The 19446-nt window shown below is 41.3% G+C and overlaps 3 protein-coding genes and 1 long non-coding RNA gene across 5 annotated transcripts; 2 read left to right on the top strand and 2 right to left on the bottom strand.

The window, feature by feature from the left end:
- Nucleotides 1-225: 225 nt before the first annotated feature.
- Nucleotides 226-1217, bottom strand: LOC136434290 (uncharacterized). Its single transcript, XR_010755728.1, has 3 exons — nucleotides 1104-1217; nucleotides 727-837; nucleotides 226-333 (listed from the first exon to the last, which is right to left on the bottom strand). It is a non-coding gene; the product is annotated as an uncharacterized lncRNA (long non-coding RNA).
- A 204-nt stretch (nucleotides 1218-1421) lies between these two features.
- LOC136435866 (fibropellin-1-like) lies at nucleotides 1422-6196 on the bottom strand. Its single transcript, XM_066429578.1, has 10 exons — nucleotides 5975-6196; nucleotides 4907-5035; nucleotides 4433-4546; nucleotides 3665-3775; nucleotides 3160-3270; nucleotides 2744-2854; nucleotides 2477-2590; nucleotides 2070-2180; nucleotides 1784-1897; nucleotides 1422-1447 (listed from the first exon to the last, which is right to left on the bottom strand). The coding sequence occupies exons 1-10, from the start codon at nucleotides 6027-6029 to the stop codon at nucleotides 1422-1424; spliced, it is 996 nt and encodes a 331-aa protein (XP_066285675.1). The 5' UTR covers nucleotides 6030-6196.
- Nucleotides 6197-7332: 1136 nt separating this feature from the next.
- Nucleotides 7333-12859, top strand: LOC136435236 (amidase-like). 2 transcript variants are annotated; one of them, XM_066428540.1, is made up of 12 exons: nucleotides 7333-7679; nucleotides 8389-8496; nucleotides 8661-8787; nucleotides 9139-9311; nucleotides 9651-9790; nucleotides 10029-10229; nucleotides 10423-10497; nucleotides 10714-10879; nucleotides 11055-11114; nucleotides 11423-11570; nucleotides 11942-12081; nucleotides 12234-12859. In XM_066428540.1, the coding sequence occupies exons 1-12, from the start codon at nucleotides 7514-7516 to the stop codon at nucleotides 12434-12436; spliced, it is 1707 nt and encodes a 568-aa protein (XP_066284637.1). In that variant the 5' UTR covers nucleotides 7333-7513; the 3' UTR covers nucleotides 12437-12859. The 2 variants fall into 2 exon arrangements, with proteins under 2 accessions (XP_066284637.1, XP_066284638.1); XM_066428541.1 differs by having other exon boundaries at nucleotides 7343-7438.
- Nucleotides 12860-12967: 108 nt separating this feature from the next.
- Nucleotides 12968-19444, top strand: LOC136435238 (amidase-like). Its single transcript, XM_066428543.1, has 12 exons — nucleotides 12968-13397; nucleotides 14404-14511; nucleotides 14869-14995; nucleotides 15247-15419; nucleotides 15611-15750; nucleotides 16011-16211; nucleotides 16416-16490; nucleotides 16801-16966; nucleotides 17254-17316; nucleotides 17431-17578; nucleotides 17860-17999; nucleotides 18261-19444. Exons 1-12 carry the CDS (start codon nucleotides 13322-13324, stop codon nucleotides 18455-18457), a joined length of 1614 nt encoding a protein of 537 aa, XP_066284640.1. The 5' UTR covers nucleotides 12968-13321; the 3' UTR covers nucleotides 18458-19444.
- Nucleotides 19445-19446: the final 2 nt, after the last annotated feature.

Genomic DNA, 19446 nt, shown 5'->3' with positions numbered 1-19446 from the left:
TCGCATGGGTCGAGCATACAGTCATCAACGTCTGTGGATAGACAAAATTTCTTGTGCATTGTCAACAGAGGGAATGATTAGACGTGTGGACATCGCGATCGTATGAGGGCTTGGGAGACGTGATGACAATTTTCCAACCTTCATATATAGTGGCCTTTCCTCTCTGAAAATCTATTAAAATGCTAAAAAATGTATCTTCGTCATATTGATAATATAACAAACCTATATTGCAGTTGGTTCCTTTCCATCCAGCATCACATGTGCAGGTATAACTGTTTATACTGTCAGCACAGGCACCGTGGTCACAGGGGCCAGGCGTGCAGTCATCGATATCTGTACAGAAAGACATAGCAGAAAATTGTCAGAAATCTACATATATATCTATATATACAGTAGAATATTGTCACAAATCTACATATACACTTTGATCTGTTATTAGCATGAGCAGAGTATCTACAGAAAATGAAAATGATGTAGTAAGTTTCAAAAAACGAAAACGTAATATGAAATAAGAAGGTATTGGTCTAGGGTAATGTATGCTGATCTATAAAGACCAGACATTGAGTTTAGACAAATTACAGTACAATATAGAATTACAATAGGCAGAATCCTGTACACTGAAGACGGTACAGGGCACATGAAATGGTAAAAAATCAATTCACTGTAGGTCAACTACTTGGAAATGAATACTTACACGACTGCAGTCATCATATTTGTGACACAAACCTTGTCCACAAAACGTTCCTGTCCATCCGAATTCACATACACAAGAGTAGCTGTTCACACTGTCTGCACAGGTGCCGTGATGACAGGGATTGGATGCGCACTCGTCAGTATCTGTGCATCGTTATGAAGAAAACAATACAGTACAGACTGTGAATACAACTGAGAAGAGCATCCGCCAGCTGAAGGAATTTCCACGTAGAAATGTTGAAATATCAAGATTACCACATAAAGATGTTGTTCTGTCATAAAGGTAATAGTATCATAGCGATTTGATTGCGTCAATTGACAGACATGTACGTACACTCAGGCTAGGGCATATGGTGTCAGCCTAGAGAATTACAAGGTTGACGGTACAAGTAAATGGTAATGAATCCCACCGATATGACATTCTTTTCCTTCCCATCCATCTTCACAGGCGCAGGTGTAACTGTTGGTGCCGGTATCGGTACAGGTGCCGTGGCGGCAGGGATCGGGCGTGCAGTCATTGATATCTGTGTCATAATGAAGGAAATGATGGTTTTTATTTGGAATTTGGACACCAACCTTGTTTTCCGATGTCAAGAAGAGGGAGAACAACAAGTATAATATGTTATACATATGAATGGAGACCATAAAGACATCATCATATTAACAGGACAGACCTGCATCACAGTCTATTCCCATCCATCCAAATTGACATGTACAAGAGTAGCTGTTTACGCCATCAGCACAGGTGCCATGACTGCAGGGGTTGGGCGCACAATCGTTGATATCTGTGTGTGAATATAATATCCTTACTGAATTGTTTTAAGGCTGGAGTTCGAGTATCATTTTTCACAACGAAGTGCGAAATGTATTACAAGGGAAGCACTTTCCAAGACGAATTTGAGTAGTATTTTTTCCTTCAAAGTTACATTGGATATCTGATTCTTCTATAAAATGTAGCAATGTTAAGCACACACTCATAGTTTCCATAAAGCCCGTTACTCTTTTTATAGAATGATGTAGATAGCAGCAAGCTTGACGGTAGGTTTATGTAGAATATTGTTGGAAACAAACGTCGGTTTATGAAGCAGACCTGTGTGGCAGTCCTTCCCTGTCCATCCAGGTTGACAGCGGCAGGTGTAATTGTTGGTGCCGGTATCGGTACAGATACCGTGGTCGCAGGGGTCGGGCGTGCAGTCATCAATATCTGAGTCATGAAATAATGAAGTAAATGAAATAGCGACTACATTGTCAATGGATTTGGACACCAACCTGGTTTTCTGTGCATATGTTACAAAGAATAAGCACAGCAAAAACAATATTTTATTCATAAAAAAGGCAACTATAAAGACGTTTTATGCCATGCTAAAAGGACAAACCTCTATCACAGTCTGTTCCCATCCATCCAAATTGACACGTACAAGAGTAGCTGTTCACGCCATCAGCACAGGTGCCGTGACTACAGGGGTTGGGCGAGCAGTCATTGATATCTGTATGTCAACAACAAAAAAATGAGGTTTGTTTTTGACAACTGAATTAGGACCGAAGTATCCTTTTCCCGCAACGAGGTGTGAACAATATCACAAGGTGTTTGGTACTTTTCCTTCAAAGTAACACTGGGAGTCTGATTCCGCTACGAAATGAAGCAATATAAATCACATCGTTACAGTGGCCCCCAAGGCGCGTCATTTTTCATATCAGACGACGTAGATAGCAACAATGCTGACGGTAGATCTATGTTGAATATTGTCCGATGATAAACAAACGTCGGTTTTATGAAGCAGACCTGTGTGGCAATCTTTTCCTGTCCATCCAGGTTGACAGCGGCAGGTGTAACTGTTGGTGCCGGTATCTGTACAGATACCGTGGTCGCAGGGGTCGGGTGCACAGTCATTGATATCTGTGTGTGTGTAAAAAAAAATAACGACATATTACTGAATCTGTCTTATTTCTTAGGACAAAAGACAGATGACTGATATGTAGCAAATTCAATGTGATATCTATATGAACAGAGACTATAGATAGATCGAAATGTCATGTTGATAGGACAAACCTCTATCACAGTTTGTTCCCATCCATCCAAAATCACATGTACAAGAGTAGCTGTTTACGCCATCCGTACAGGTGCCGTAAGTACACGGGTTGGACACGCACTCATCAATATCTGTGTATCATCATGAACAATGTAGGAAGTTTCAATTGCTGGACCCTTGACTTAGTTGATAACTAAACTACAATGCTTTTTAGCAAAGAATGACCTTTTAACGAGAAATAGCTACGGGCTAGTGGTTCTATAATAGTTCGGAGCAACGTTTGAGGTCAGCTAATGAAGCCATCCATATACTGATGCACGACAGCACAAATTATACTGCAACGAGGCTATTGCTGATAACATTAACTCGCGTGTAGGTTAAAGGAAGAATAACGCCACAGATTATCTGACGTTGATGTTATATTGATGAGGCAAACCTCTGCTGCAGTATGTTCCTGTCCATCCAGCTTCACAGGTGCAGGAGTACCTGTTCTCATCATTGGAGCAGGTGCCATGGTTACAGGGGTTGGACAAACACTCATCGATATCTGTTGTAATAGAGCAAGTATGAAGTAACGACTTGTAATCGGACATAAACAAATGTCTTGCTTTCTACTGTCCATATGAAGGTGACAGGGTCATTTTCATCGGTAGCGTTGTAATGTCCGTCTCGCTCGTCAATGCTACGATTAGTGTTGATCAATCAATCGATCAATCGATCATTCAATCAAGTGATTGTTTTATATCTATCTATCTATATATCAATTAATGTTAATTCAGTTACTATGGATGAGCGAAGCTATCCACAGAATAAGGCGCGTCCTGGCCTCACGTTTGCTACGAGTCGATCGGTTTTAGAATGAAATCAAATTGATACAAATTGACTCTGCAAGGGAAAAGTTAAATAAGAAGAGCATGCAGTCGTATAAATGTGAAGTTAACCTGAGCCGCAGTGTGCCCCTGTCCATCCAGGCTGACATGTACAGGTATAGCTGTCAACACCGTCCACACAGGTGCCGTGGTTGCAGAGGTTGGGACTACAGTCATTGATATCTGTGTATAGATGTAAACAAAACGGCTAGTCATTACTGAACCTTTGGCAAAATCTTTTATCTTTGATGAAGGCTTCGAGTCGGAATTGTGAGATTTTAAAAGAGTAACTTAATGATTGTTACAAACGGAACGAGGTAGGATGATGTCATGATAAAATCCTAGTACAATGATAATAATAAACCAATGCAAAAAGTCATACAGGTTCGAGCTCAAGGTTGGGTATCGGTTCATAGTGCATTAAACCAAGATACAAATCGCTTAGAACATGGCCACTACCCCTCAGCCAATGAGAGCCCTTAGATTACTGTGACTTTATCTCGGTAGTGCGGAAAAGTGTGGTACTATAAAAAAAGTGTGGTACTATGAAGTCATTTGCATAAATAGTGCCACACATTTTTCATAGTACAACACTTTTTCCGCACCACTGCTCAGGTCTGCCCACATGAGACCTGGGTCATAGTGTCAGCTAACTGCCAAGGGGATAGGGAGGGTTCATTGTTTGATTCACATAAGGATATGGTTATCTTACAGCCACACAAGAACAACTTCTCGGCTTCGCCTCGGGAGTCAAGAAAGCCCCTTGTGGGAGGAGCCTCACTATTTTCCCATAGAGAGACCTCGGCTATGTTCTAACTATTACATAATAATGTTACTAACTTGTTTGGCAAGTCCTGCCCGTCCATCCTGCAGCACATTGGCAGACGTACCTGTTGTTGCGATCTTCACAAGTGGCGCCGTTACGACAAGGATTGGAAGCACATTCGTTCACATCTAAGGTTAATTGCAAGAAAACGTGTGACACATCACAGGCGAGAAAACACTCTCTAATCGATCAGAATATACCAGAACATCACATATTGTCTACTCTTGCCTGTGGATTTGTGTAGAGCAATACAACATGTAGCTTCGTACCTCATCTTTACTATCGTTTTGGTATTGGTGTATTGATAAAGTTGACAATAAAGTTTATAAGTTAACAGCAATTTCTTTCCAGAATGTATAAGAACTAAACACTACACTTACTGTGTGTGTGCGAACCTGAGCAAATAAGACATACAAGACTGTTTGGCTGCACATTCATGGCACATTGAATTACAAAGATACAAATCAAACATTGACAATGGGACAAACTTGTGCTACAGGCGAGGCCTGTCCACCCATCATTACAGCTGCAGGTGTAGCTGCCGTCATCATGACTGTTGCAGGTGCCATGATTGTTACACGGGTTGGATGAACAGGGATCACTAGCAGTTGGAGGATCTGGAGAAGATACAAGTTGTTCGAAAATGGTATTTTTAAGATATCAGGATAATCGATTAACAAATGCACCGACGCTGTGTACAACAGCTTCGTTCTAATAGAGATAAACTTACTGAGGTATGCACTAGTACCAAATAAAATCAGATTACTTGTTTTCTCGTTTACTATATTGTAACGATGTTAACTACGGTATTGTTTCATCACTTCTTGTTTTCTACAAGAATGCCTCCATCGTAGGTTAGGCACGTAGTTTGTTAAATCAATCAAGTTCAAGACGTCTATGAAGTGAATACAAACGGTAGCAGAACTCAACAAAAATGCCGATATTCTTGGTCATGTACACTGGCGAGTCGATATATCATAGACTGGCTTTGAATTAGTATTTTAGTTTATAGAATATGTGTAGTCACGATCTCCAAATGTGTTTATTATTTATTTGAAGGCAAAGGTCTCTGAAGTGTTTGTTCGCTGATAACATAATCGATGCAAAGTCTTCTTGGAAGGCAGCATTTGACGCAGTCGTTCCGACAGTGCATTGCGATCGTATTAAGGGAACGCCCACATTTATCTTTTTGCAGAGGAGATTACCAAATTTTTCCATTTGTGAAGTGTAGTCTACGGCTTTTTGTCTTTTCAATCTACTTGTCTGCTTTCTTTCTAGCTTATCAAAATATATTTTTATATGGACAAATAAAAAGCAATTCAACATTCTCTACAAAGTCCGTATTTTATACACCTACACAAATCTAAAAAGAACGCACCGAAAGGACAACAGAACATCACTCAGATCATGGTGTAATACGTGCCGCCACTGTTGCATAATTATAACTGACATGTTTGTTAGAGGGTAGAGAACATTTTCCGCATTTTGAAAAACATCCACTCTGCAGTCGCCTTGTAGCTATTGGACTTGTAATGGTATAATACGTTTTCACTTACCATCCTGAGACGCGACGGCAACGCACAAAAGTAACAGGAGTCCGATTCTTATCATATTGTTGGACGTTTCGAGGAGAAGACAGAGTCAAGACCTACTAGACTGTGAGGCTGAAAAGTTTGGAGGTTGGCACTTAACGCACGTGGCCTTTAGGGCACCTCAAATAGTTGGGCCAGGTTATGTCATCGCGTTGACGTAGACTTTTACCCTTGGGACGATTGGTGTGCGCAATTGTTCAGGACAAAGACGAAAACAAGAGTGGAAAATTAAGTCAAGCAAATGAATAAAGTTTTTATGTTTTTGCCGTGATTTCATAGTTGGGTACAGTTTAAACACCACAAAAGGCTGACTCATGATTTGAATACATATTCAATTTCTGAACTGAACCAAGAGTAAGAGGTATTATTTGAATTGTTGGTATTTGAAAATCGCGTGGAAAAGTCATTCAGTAGTGCTTCATGCATGTGGTAACGCACAATCGAAAAATTTTGTTTCGATGTATTTGGAGCATAGTTTGAATTTTCAACCGCTTGTGAAAGTGGTTCATGTCTCGGCCTTTAGTTTCCCAACCAATCAGTCAGACCAATCAATGAAAAACAAGAAAACATTTTATGGGTTCATACATTTATCAACGCTGTACGTCATTGCAGCACCGTGAGAAAGTGCCCGGAAAGTCGGCATATCAAGTACAAAGGGTTGGGTTATCTCAACCACGCAAACCTCGGGGCAGTCAAACATTATGTGTGATGTATGTGGCTGATAAAGTCTTAGGTAAACTGTGATCAAATGCCACTTTGGTCTGAGGACGTGCAGTTTGGACCGCCCATAGTGACTGTTGTCAGCGTAAACAAGTGCGTCCTCGAGACCTTCGAAAATCGACATGAAAGTTTTCAAGATCTTTGAAGGAGAAGTACTCTGAGTCTCTCGCCCTGTAAGAATTTAAGAGCGGACACACGTGCAGAGTGTTTCACAGCCACTCGCAATTATTTTCACATGAGTCACAGCGCTATTATGTCTATCAGACAAGAAACAACCAAAGTATGATTTGTAAAATGATTTAGATGCGCCTAAAATAAGGTTATCTGTCTCAAAATAATCGTGTATTTATTACTTTGTAACGTTATACTTTTTCTTTTACTACTTTGTGTTCACCCAAATTGTTTGTCCAGAGTTAGCTTAGATTGGACCAGGTGATAAATCATAATGTTAACCCTATCGTGAAATGTAGTTTTATGCAAACGCAAAGTTTTAAGTTGCAAACATTTTTTGAAGTATCTTATTATTGAGGAAAAAAACAGAAACATTGATTCTAATCTATCATTCATGAGTTACTGAACCACATCATCATCATCATCGGGTCAGGGGTCATTCCCAGAGGCACGGATCTCAGCTCTGCCCGTCCTGTTACGTTTAAAGCAGTTTAATGTGGACGCCGGTTTCTAGGGGTAAACGTTACGATACAAATGGTACAGTTTGAAAACCAAAGAATTTCTTAGCACTCTGAAATAGTTGATCACTAGCCGTTCAGTGACAGTGAGTTCATGATCAGCCTTACCTACCTCAGAATTCTGTTTCGCGGTTCGCGGACCAACATTCTTGTCATACAAAGTTCAGATCACCTCTCATCGGTTGGTAGACACTTTAGCTTTGGGAAAACACAATATTCCTCTAACAGAATGCAGAGTGGAGCTGCTAGCGCTGCCTCAGGTGAGACAATGATTGCCCCCGGGGATAGCCGCCGAGGGAGGGGGCGACATTTTATAAATCTTACCATGTTACTATTTTCCACTATAGTGGATGTCGACAGGAACTAATGCGTTTTTAGAGTCAGTTAAAACTCTGTGCCAAGGAGGTTATTGCCCTATGACCTCCTTGGTGATCAATATTTAGACAAGATCAAGAGTAGAGAAAGACGAATGACCAGGGGTCAGAGGTCACACCACTGTCACCAATGCATAAATGGCCAAAATGCACTTGAAGTGATTAGCAGATAACAGTTGTAACCTTTTTAATGAATTGTTCCATTGTGATGTATTAATGAATGAAATATTTGAATGATCGCATGCTCATATGGATTATTTCACGTTTGCCTGTCATCCTAGAATTGAAAGTTTATTATAGTGACTGTCAGAGTGTCTTAACATGAACCAAATTGAATGACACATAGCCGTGGCGACTAACGTAGGGTGTTTTTGCTTGATATTACATAGGGATAGTATATGTAATATCAAGCAAAAACACCCTTCGTTAGTCGCCACGGCTAAATGGCACAATACCGTTGACATTATGGATTTAGTTAAAAGTTGTGTTGTTTTGTATCCCCCACTTAGTTACATCAGCTATTGGGTTGTCTTTCTCAATATAACAGGAACATTACGTAGTTTTACCGTTTTACCATTTGTTGTGTGCATCCCAGGGCTTTACACCCCTCCTGCTGTCCGCACACCTTCATTACAACAACTGTCCCAGTCAGCAGCCAGGTTCAACCTGGACATAGATGAAGCAGAGCTAAAGCAATATCAAGGTTGGTTAGTAAGGCCGCTTTGCAGTTTATACAATGATGTATAATTCTTATGTTATCTCTGAGTAGATTATGAGTGTTGAGTTATGAACTATAACATTCTGCTTGAATGTGTGATTTTATAGTTTATCTGTCATAATACAACATTATCTGCTCTGTTGATAAAGATGTCATAAAGGAAGCAATGGCGTCTTACCAGCGAGTGGACCAGATGAGGGAGCCGATTCCAGTGGTCAAGTGGCCGAGAACACCAGGCTGGCGCCCTGAGCCCGAAGACAACCCGCACAATGCATGGTCAGCAGTTACACACTAGAGGGGTTGGTTGTAAAAATCTGTAATTTTTTGTTTTTCTTAGTATGTTGTTTTCTTAAACAAGTAATGAAGTCAACAATACGTGCATTGAAATCATCAATACACATTGTTTTGGATGTATCAATGTTCCAGGCTGTGTACCAGTAAACACTGTGCCTGTCTTCCATGTTATATCAATGGATTCTTAAGATAATACATTGTATACTGTAGTCAGAGATGAAATTTTTAGATTGGCCAACACCTGCACTCATGAAAGATTGTTAGGTGTTACCATGTAGCATGCAATTTTGTACATTCGTCTATAACTGCTCATAGCTGCTGCTTGTTCTGAAGGTACTGGAGGACTGAGATAACAGGTGCATCTACAGGGAAGCTGCATGGGAAGACTGTGGCCATGAAGGACACTGTGGCCGTGGCAGGCGTGCCTATGATGTGTGGCAGCCGTATAATGGAGGGATACGTCCCTGAATATGATGCTACCATTGTCACCAGGATCTTAGATGCAGGCAAGAACTTTATACTGTACATGTACATAGCCACAGGGTACCCCATCCCCTAAGTTACCCCTGGCTCAATCTATTCACTTGCGTACCACGGTAAGCAAACAAAAAGATTGAGTCTGCGGTAACTACAGAGGATGGTGCCCACTGTTGCAAAAAATAATTTGCCTTTAATTTTAGAAAGCATTATCTTAACCCCAACAAAGGATTTTTTGAAATGGTCTTAACAGAGATAAGTTCATACAGACAAGTTATGTTTAACCATTGAAAATGCTATGCCATCTCCTATAGACTTTCCTACTTACTCAAGATGAAGAGAACACATGATATGTACTCTCCCCCTAGGTGGAACCATCAAGGGGAAGTCAGTGTGTGAGGACCTGTGCATGTCAGGTGACAGTTTCACATCAGTGACTGGCCCTGTGCTGAACGCTCATGACAGGACCAGGTCTGCCGGCGGCTCAAGCAGTGGCAGTGCCACTCTGGTACATGTGAACATACTTTTCAACTTATGATAAGAAGCATCAGTACAATATCTAAATCTAGAAACAGATTCTATATCCCTACAATGCATGTACACTATCACCATTTCTTCATACTTCAATCAACTTACATTACAGTATAATTACTATTCAGTGAAAGATCATTCAGTGCTTCAAACGTTAAACTTAAGATGATAAACGCGTCAGAAAAAATAACATCAACTGTGTATTCATTGTCTAGTTGGCCCTGGAACAAGTAGACATGGCGACAGGAGGGGACCAGGGCGGGTCCATCCGGATTCCTGCCGCCTGGTCCGGGGTGGTTGGACTGAAGCCGACCTATGGACTGGTGCCGTACACAGGCTGTGTACCATTAGAGATTACCCTGGACCATGTGGGACCCATGGCTAGGACTGTACATGATGTCGCTCTCATGTTGGAGGTCAGTACAAATGTTTCTCTGATGTTTCCTTTTGATTAAACTACAGTAACTGTACTTGATACTATGATGATTAAACTCAATGTCAAGATGAGATGATATCTTGAGATTTTTTCATGCACCATTTCAGCTTTTTTCTGTTTAGAAATCATTACATCATGATAGTATTTTATACATAGTTTGACTTTCCTTGTAGGTAATTGCCGGGTATGACAACGGTTTGGATCCACGACAACCTGCAAACCTAATTGTGCCAGAATACACAACTCAGGTTAGTTGGTCTATACATTAACTATGCCAAGTGATAACAGGGAAAGATTGAATGAAATTTCAGGCTGACCAAAATCACATGCTGAATAAACCTAACTGTAATATTAGGATTTCAGACCTGTAGCAAGCCAATCATGACACACTAGCTATGCTATCCAAAAATCAACCAAAAAATAGGTGATGATATAACAAGTCATTCTACTCTACATTTCTACAGCTGACAGGAAACCTGAGTGGCATAAGAGTTGGCCTGCTGAAGGAAGGGTTTGGAAATGAGTGGGCAGAGGCTGATGTTGATGAACTGGTTCGTGCACAGGCCCACAGGCTGACGTCGGCAGGCGCTGTGGTGGAAGACATGTCTCTTCCTTTACATTACCCAGATGGTACTTTCTTCTCATTCATACTTTTGATATTTATATGTAGAAGTGTTTCTATTGTATCATTTTATAGAATCCCACTTGCAAAGATGATAGCAAGCAACAGGGAATTTGTGATCTCTTCAGATCCCTCCATGTAGACTTAGATTTGTCATAGATCTAATAGTATATTGTTTTTCAGCCTCCCACATATATAATGTGATAAATGAGGGTTCTTTGGAGACTGGGATAAAAGGAAATGGTGAGTTAAACTTCAAACTTTTGAAATGTTTGTAGATTCTGTACTTATGCATGAAAAAGTTTTCAAATTACATGTACTAAATTCAGCACAGCCTTTGTTTTTCACTTCTGGATGGATGTCAAATGATGTTAACATCATTCTTTATCAAAAGTCTCAATGAAAGTTTCTTCAACTAAGATTTCGAATATTTGCTAGATTTATTGGGTTGACAATATGGAGAAAAGGTGAAAACCGGTCATGTCAGTAAGATACAGACAGATCAAGTAAAACTGTGATTGCTGCTATTATGAATAATGTTTAATTTTCAGGACTAGGAGTAGGCTGGAAAGGCTTCTACCCAACAAGCATGCTGGATGCCATAGCTAAAGGATACGGAACACGGGCAAATGATATGCCACCAACTGGAAAATTTACCTTTTTGCTGTATGATTGTATTACAACAAACTATGGAACCAGGTAATGCTCTAAACTCCAAATCCATATCTCTTCCATTTTAAGCTCCTCCTTGCTGCCTAACCCGCAACCAACAGAGAATTGGTAGCTGGAAGGCTACTTCAATGTGCTAAAGGTTAAGTGTTGCTTGATAAAGGCAGGGACTGTAGATATATGTACATAGCTTGTAGTTCACACTATACTATACACTATACTGGCCATTCACATGTTGATGTTGCTTGTTACATTTGAAAAATACATACTTTGCAGTCTAACAACAATTATCATTGTTGAAAAGTGCTAGACTTAAGCAAGAGAGATGCTCACTACCAATTTATTCGATAATCTTGTTCAAAGACAAAAAGAAAATTTAACTTCACTGTCTTTACTTAAAGGTTCTATGCTAAAGGACAGAACTTGAGTCGTATGCTGACACAGGCATACAACCAGGCCCTCAGCAGCCATGACGTCATTATCATGCCCACAATTCCATTCAAGGCAACTAAGCTCCCAAATAAGGACATATCCATCAGTGGTGAGTGTTTTGGCTCTCGTTTTGGTGTTGCCAAATTTTCTTCAAATTTTAGGACTTATATGTGTGAATTATCAGCTTGCTTCACTATTTTTGAAATGTTACTTGTATGCTGCTTGTATAATCAGCTTTTCTTGCATGATGAACTTTTTCAGAAATCTGCAGAACAGCACTGTCCTTTGGACAGATGTCCAACGTCTGCCCGACCAACCTGACTGGACACCCCGCCATCAGTATCAATGCCGGGTTCTCACACGGGCTCCCTGTCGGCATGATGATCGTCGGACGCCATTTTGATGATGCCACTGTGCTGAAAGTGGCACATGCCTTTGAGAAAATCAGGGATTCTAAGACATAAAGTCACCTGTTCTCATCTTCTTAACCCTGTAGAGTTAGGTTAAACAAGGATGTTTCTCTATGAATAGAGGGATATCATCATCATCACATAGAGGGATAAAACACTTGATAATTTATAAACACTTGATAAAATTTAATGTTACCTCATTAAGTTGCTCTCTTGAAAAATGGATTATTCACACCAATGATTTTTCAGAGTGGGGACTATCTACTTGGTGAATTTCTTTGGGAAGCCTAAACTATATGTGGTTGGTATTTTCTGGTCTAATTAATGGATTGAAGAAAACCTTAAATATTTACTGTATATATATATGTAGCTTTGTATAGTACAAGTAACATGCCTAAGTACAGGTGGTATAGCAAGAGTTATAGATTAGGCTTCTTCCCACTTTTTTGTGCATGTGAATAAAAAATGAAACGGGTAGTGTGGAAGGTTTGTCTGTAAGTCGCACGGGGAAAACAAATTGGTCCCTGTTACTTAAAGTGTTGCCCTCTTGCGAGGATTAATTGCACTGCAGTCTGTACACCCGGAACTACAGCGTTACCGCAATAACACAAAACGTCATGAAAAATGCCAGCTCATGAAACGAGATATCTACTTAGATTGGAAGTCACGGCTCCACTCTTAAGTTGAATATGCGCCATATATATGTTGAATATGCGCCATTTAGATAATGCTATGGGTTTTCGTAAGAACCCTTATCATCCGTACAAATTACTACAATGTTTTTTTATTTTATCCATACGTTTTGCCAACAAACAAACATGATGCAGAGGTTCAGACCTGACCTCAAGTTCAGAGTTCAAACAGAGTTCAGACTGGTAGATAGGGCTACGATATTTCCTACCACAGTATAACCTGTACAAGTATAACCCCGACGGAACTATGCTGTGGGCAGCTGCAGGGATGTTCAGACGACTGGGTGGTTGTGGCAGGGTGGTGGTGCAAAGGAGAGGGAAAGGTGAGGACGGTGGTGGAGGGGAAAAGGGGGCGGTGGTGGGGAGGACGTGGCACAGCGACAAAAATATTTACATTTAGTGTACCAAAACACTACATAACGTTAAGAGCATCGAGCCACGTCATGCATGTTGGAATGGCGTTAATTATAAGCCCCGGTCACACATAACCAACCATAGCCTCACGATCACCCCCAACCTTCCCCAGACCACTTTCGTGCTGACGGCTGTTACAGACCGCTTCAGTGTTGACATATCAAATCGTTTACCCTAAGGGTTTACACTGCGACGTTTCAGGATAATCATTGCCTCTAGTTACATAATGCCACCACATATGTGTGGAGTGTGTTTGTACTTTTGTTCTGTTTGTCAAGCCGCCAGAATAAACATACGTAGGTGTCCCAGGTCTTGAAGCGTTCAGAACGTCTGGAATGGCTGCATGTAACGTTACGCCAGAGCCGCCTACGACTACGCCGGAACTACAGTTCTGCTGAAACTTGTCATGGAGAACATTTCTGACATCTTATAGTTGTTTCATAGCACTAAAGTTGTATGTATTTGACATGTAACGTTATGACAAGAGCCAAACACAAGGAATTAAAGCAATGCAGCACATCTGGCTGTAAACGTGAATAACTGCATTAAGTATGGTACTTCAACTCCGGTAAAAATGACAAATGTGGTAGGCTATATGTTCTTATGCAGCTCTTTAGTCTCTAGCTGACCTTGGTGCTTAGTATAGTGTGTTATCATAGATGAAGGGTTGTTAGATAGCAACAGAGCAATGGAACAAGAGAGAATTGATACATGGCCGGGTAAATGTCCTAGGGAGACAATTTTGTCAGTGACATTCATGTAAGACGAGCGCTTAATGCTGCTCCGACCACAACCATCCTGAATTACTAGATGTTATTCGCCTGAACATGTGTATTTCATAGTTTACTCCGTTAAAGTTTTCCAACCAAGATTAGTACACATACGGCATTCCTGATGTTAGTTGTTATCCTACAGGGCGATACTCTGCCCCGGCTGTCCGCACACCGTCCCTCCAGCAGCTGTCCCGGGCAGCAGCCAGGTTCAACCTCGAGCTGGACCAAGCAGAACTGCAGGAATTTCAAAGTACGTTTGGAACTAAAACCGCAAACATACCAGCAAACACACATGCTCATCTTAGTGCGTCGTACAGTTGTGAAGTAGCCTGGGTGCCTTCCTATTTCTACCGGGTCTCCTACATTCGCTACCCTAAAAAGGAGCCCCGGTAGAAATTAGGCTAGCGAACGTAGGAGCCCCGGTAGAAATAGGAAGGCACCCAGGCTAGTTGTGAAGTGCATGATTCTAAAATTCGACGGGATGAAAGAAAGGATAAACTCTGCAATTTTTCTAAATTTTCAAGCAACACTTGATAATAATATCAATAATAGCAAACCCTTCAAAATCAAAAGTAGCCAACAACATTGATATTTTCTTGTGCTGTAGATGTTATGAAGGGTACATTGGCGTCCTACCAGCGGGTGGACCAGCTAGTGGAACCGCTGCCTCCCGTCAAGTGGCCGCGGACGCCGGGCTGGCGGCCGGAACCTAAGGATAACCCGCACAACGCATGGTGAGTATGCCGTCGTACTAGTTCATACATTGAAGAAAACTTTGATAAAAAGTTATCATGATTCAAATACAACATCCTACAAACACATGACACCCCACATACCTATATTGCATGCTGACACCACTAAATTCACCAATTGTTCAAGACACTTCCATCCGTGCACTGCCCATTGCACGGTCATAGTTTTTACCGGTGTAATATACAAAATCCACCAAGTTCTATAAAGTTGGTCTTTTCAATTCATGCTTCAGGTACTGGCGAACAGAGATCACGGGTGCTCCTTCGGGGAAGCTGCAAGGGAAGACCGTGGCCATCAAAGATAACGTGGCCGTGGCAGGTGTCCCTTTGATGGACGGCAGTAGAGTGCTGGAGGGGTACATCCCTGAGTTTGATGCCACCATTGTAACCAGGATTCTTGATGCCGGTAAGAATTGGCCATTCAGAATTCAGAACATGTTGATCTTTATCCCACGAATAAAAGATAGTTGACATTGGCGTCTAGGCGTTCTATAATTTATTTGTTTATTTGTTTATTTCACTTCTCCAAAACTGGAAGGCATTTTAAATATATAAAACGATATATTTTGCATTGATTTCATGTCCGTGCCTCTTCAGGTGGAGTCATCAAGGGGAAGTCTGTATGTGAGGATCTGTGCTTGTCAGGTAATAGTTTCACCTCAGCCACTGGTCCCGTTCTGAACGCGCACGACAACACACGGTCGTCTGCGGGATCCAGCACAGGAAGCGCCACTTTGGTACGGCTTACTTTCCAAAATTTGGACATTTCCACAATCTCCCTACGTACTTAGTAGTTTTTCAAGCTTCTGTTGAAAGGATCATGCACGGTGACCATAAGCAAGTACGCCCTATCTTATTGTTCATTCATCTTCAAGGCCGAATATCTACATGTATCTGTGCTATCCTCTAAAAGCTGTACAGGAAGGGTTCCCTTTACACGTCGATGGTGTAGTCTTCTTTGTATATATACTAACACGGGTGTGTTTGTACCGACCAGCTCGCACTGAAAGAAGTAGACCTCGCGATAGGTGGAGACCAGGGCGGGTCCATCCGCCTGCCTGCCGCCTGGTCCGGGGTGGTGGGACACAAGCCGACCCACGGGCTGGTGCCGTACACGGGGTGTGTTCCCATGGAAACCACTATCGACCATATCGGACCGATGGCCCGGACAGTGGCAGACACCGCGCTCATGCTGGAGGTGAGGCTGATGATACTAGTAACCAATGGGTCCGTCGAGATCGAAAGCCGACCAATTTCTCTAGGTTATGGTTTGAGAAGAGAGACGAATGTTAACTTACAAACCATTGTTTGAGGGATAATTAGAATATATAACAATGTCTAAGAATTATGTATAAGGTATCAAAAGGTATGAAAGAATGATTTTTTGACAATTGATTTGCAGGTCCTTGCTGGGTATGACGGTGGCCTGGACCCTCGACAGCCACCAAATCTCACTGTACCGGAGTACACTAGCCAGGTCTCAGACAACGTCACTATCTTGCTAACATTCACCTTTGTTATAACTTTGGTAGCATCAGGGCTGTCATAGATAAAAGTGTAAGGGCCAAAGTATGTGTAAACAACGAACATCCTCCACAAGAGGAATCGAATCATTGCAGATTCACAATCAAGAAAAATTTAAACAGCAAATTTCTTCCTGTCCTGTTTTCTTGTGTACCCGCGTGGTCCGTTAAAACAGTCTCGGGCCCATATGCATTAGTAAATTGTGCACTTGATTGGATTGTTATCCCTTTGGAACTACTGAACAGTTATCATCATTGTTATAGTTAACCGGAGACCTGAGCGGCACGAGGGTTGGGCTGCTGAAGGAAGGGTTCGGCCAAGAGCTGTCAGAAGCTGACGTGGACGACTTGGTGCGTGAGGCGGCGCACAGGCTGACGTCAGCGGGCGCTACAGTGGAGGAAGCGTCCGTCCCACTCCACTATCCCGATGGTATGTGTGTTGTTTTTATTCCATTGAAGCTTCTAAGCTTTAAGCAATAACTGCTCTACTTACCTGTGTGATTGAATGCAATCTTGTTATCGGTTCAAAGTTCGACTTGCAACAAAAAGGTACTGCACAAAAATATACACTAGGATATTTGCGACCATGTTTTCAGTTCACTATAACTGTTCCCACAAACTGAGGAAACTTAGCTCAATCCCTTATGTATTTTAGTCAGTATTCTATTGGTTAAGATTAATCCTACTTGTAGCTCATCTCTTTAATTTCTCTTTCAGGCACACACATTTGGAATACAATTGCACTTCAAGGAGTTATGCAGATCATGATGAAGGCAGATGGTGGGTCAAATCAAGAACACCTTTCTGAATATTTTTCAGCTTTTGAAGAAATTCGAAATTTACGATATAACTGCATTGTTATTGGTGTCAAGGCAACTTTCTCATGATTTTCAGGAGTTGGAGTAGGATGGAAAGGTTTCTACCCGACGAGTATGATGGATGCTTTCGCGAGAGGATACAAATCTCGCGCGAACGACATGTCAGCGACAGTGAAGCTTCTGGCTTTGCTCGGTGAATACCTTAACGAGAACTATGGAAACAGGTAATTTCGTAGTTTCTGTAGAAAACAAATCTAATCGCCGACCATCATTGATGGCTCCTCATTCCAGTGTTTTTGATGGAAATAAAACGTAACACAATGTACGGTTTAGTACGTACAGAAAACCCTTTTTATCAATATTGATACCTTTTAACACCCGACCATACCATAACAAATCAGAATTAAGAAAATTGCTCACACCACTAGAAGTTTGGTTTTGCTGTGTTGTGCTGTGTTGTGTTGAAGAACGTCATTAAAGGATAACGAGCCTGTTCTATCTGCAGATACTATGGGAAGGGGCAGAACTTGGGCCTAACGCTAACAAAAGCGTACAACGAGGCCCTGGATAAGTTTGACGTCCTTATCATGCCTACTATTCCATACAAACAGCTGAAGCTTCCGGATGAGGATGTGTCCATCAGTGGTAAGTTTCCTCTATCCGTGCGTACGTCATGGCAGCAAAATTTGTCTTATCCTATATTACCAATTCTGGCGCATCTTTCTTAGATCTTTTCGTAATTGGAGATTTGAAGCAGACTTGAAGCTATTGCACACAGCGCCATTGATAGGTTCCTTGGTGTAACAAAACAAGAGTTATCAAATAATTGTCGGTGGATGCAAATGCCAAACAGTTTCAATTCTAAAGAACGTAACGCTAACCTTTTACTACCTGGTCCTGTTACAGAGATGTGTCGTATGGCACTGACTCAGATCCACAACACCTGTCCGTTCAACGTCACCGGACATCCGGGTCTCAGCATCAATGCCGGATTCTCACAGGGACTTCCGGTCGGCATGATGATCATGGGCCGCCATTTTGATGACGCCACTGTACTGAAAGTGGCTCATGCGTTCGAAAATATTCGAGATTCGAATTCGTAAATTTGTTCCACATACTTGATAATGTGCAAATGGGCAAATAGGCCTCATATATGACATCCTATAAACGCGTATGCCTACTATCTGTCAACTTAGTCTTTCAAGTTTTTGAATCATCTTATGTTAAGTAAAACGTTAAACACAATGCTGGGACCTAAAAACACACATACACAAGAGGTGTCTACATTTATGTATAGTCTATATAACGTTAGCCCTTCAATAAGAAGAACCGTGAGTTCAGTCATGAGTTTGATATTGACCTTTAAAATGAACACCTGTTTTACCTGCTGCCTCATTACTCAAGTCATCACTATATGTATAAAGTCTCACACTGAACAGGTAACTGTACACCATTGCAAAATACAGTGTATCACACAGTGGCTCTATAACAATGATAGACGATAAGTTAAATCGTTTAGTCACAGCGCTCATAGTTATCGATTGGTAGCTCGATATCTGTGTTCGTCTTCCAAGTATGTCATTCAAGTTTCCTGATAGAATGCTTCGACGCAGTGATGCCTACGGAGACAAAGGTGATGATAAACATGGTGACCAGAAGGAGTCTTGTTGGCGCCTGGGAGGCTCGAACCTGTTCTGTCCAGGTGATAATATTCTGTCTCCTGGGCTGCTGTAATGACAGATGACCAGATGGAAGCCAGTAGGTCTGTCGCAGTAGGTCTGTTAGTAGATCGATGTTATGTCGGACAGTAAAGTTCACCAACAACTGCTTTAGCTTCTTTTATCTTTCGTTTTCTTAATATTGAAAAATATCATCTAAACCAGTGTTATCCAAGCTTATCCAGGTAAAATTGAGCCCCACCCGTGTCAAGTGAACGTTTCAAAATCTTTATGCGTCCAAGGACGACATAGACTTGGGATTACGAATAAACTTTTTAGACGAAAATATGACGGAAGATTCAGAGTATATACGTATATAACTATATATAGGTCATGTCACCAATAAAGAAAATATGTCATAGAAAAATGCAATG

Source organism: Branchiostoma lanceolatum, chromosome 5 (genome assembly GCF_035083965.1).
Source record: "Branchiostoma lanceolatum isolate klBraLanc5 chromosome 5, klBraLanc5.hap2, whole genome shotgun sequence".
Classification (NCBI taxonomy): Eukaryota; Metazoa; Chordata; class Leptocardii; order Amphioxiformes; family Branchiostomatidae; genus Branchiostoma; species Branchiostoma lanceolatum.
The sequence above is the reverse complement of the archived record's forward strand: the minus strand, read 5'-3'. Positions and strand labels throughout refer to the sequence as shown.

What these genes read in the sequence shown, in the direction of transcription:
- LOC136435236 (XM_066428540.1), top strand. Translation starts at nt 7,514, where the DNA reads ATGATCAGCCTTACCTACCTCAGAATTCTGTTTCGCGGTTCGCGGACC. An exon ending in GACAACCCGCACAATGCATG is followed by an intron (nt 8,788 to 9,138) that starts GTCAGCAGTTAC and finishes CTTGTTCTGAAG; the next exon opens with GTACTGGAGGACTGAGATAA. An exon ending in GCAGTGGCAGTGCCACTCTG is followed by an intron (nt 9,791 to 10,028) that starts GTACATGTGAAC and finishes TTCATTGTCTAG; the next exon opens with TTGGCCCTGGAACAAGTAGA.
- LOC136435238 (XM_066428543.1), top strand. Translation starts at nt 13,322, where the DNA reads ATGCTGTGGGCAGCTGCAGGGATGTTCAGACGACTGGGTGGTTGTGGC. An exon ending in CCCACTCCACTATCCCGATG is followed by an intron (nt 16,967 to 17,253) that starts GTATGTGTGTTG and finishes TTTCTCTTTCAG; the next exon opens with GCACACACATTTGGAATACA. An exon ending in TGAGGATGTGTCCATCAGTG is followed by an intron (nt 18,000 to 18,260) that starts GTAAGTTTCCTC and finishes GTCCTGTTACAG; the next exon opens with AGATGTGTCGTATGGCACTG.
- LOC136435866 (XM_066429578.1), bottom strand. Translation starts at nt 6,029, where the DNA reads ATGATAAGAATCGGACTCCTGTTACTTTTGTGCGTTGCCGTCGCGTCT. An exon ending in AGGCCTCGCCTGTAGCACAA is followed by an intron (nt 4,547 to 4,906) that starts GTTTGTCCCATT and finishes AATTAACCTTAG; the next exon opens with ATGTGAACGAATGTGCTTCC. An exon ending in AGGAAAAGATTGCCACACAG is followed by an intron (nt 2,181 to 2,476) that starts GTCTGCTTCATA and finishes GTTGACATACAG; the next exon opens with ATATCAATGACTGCTCGCCC.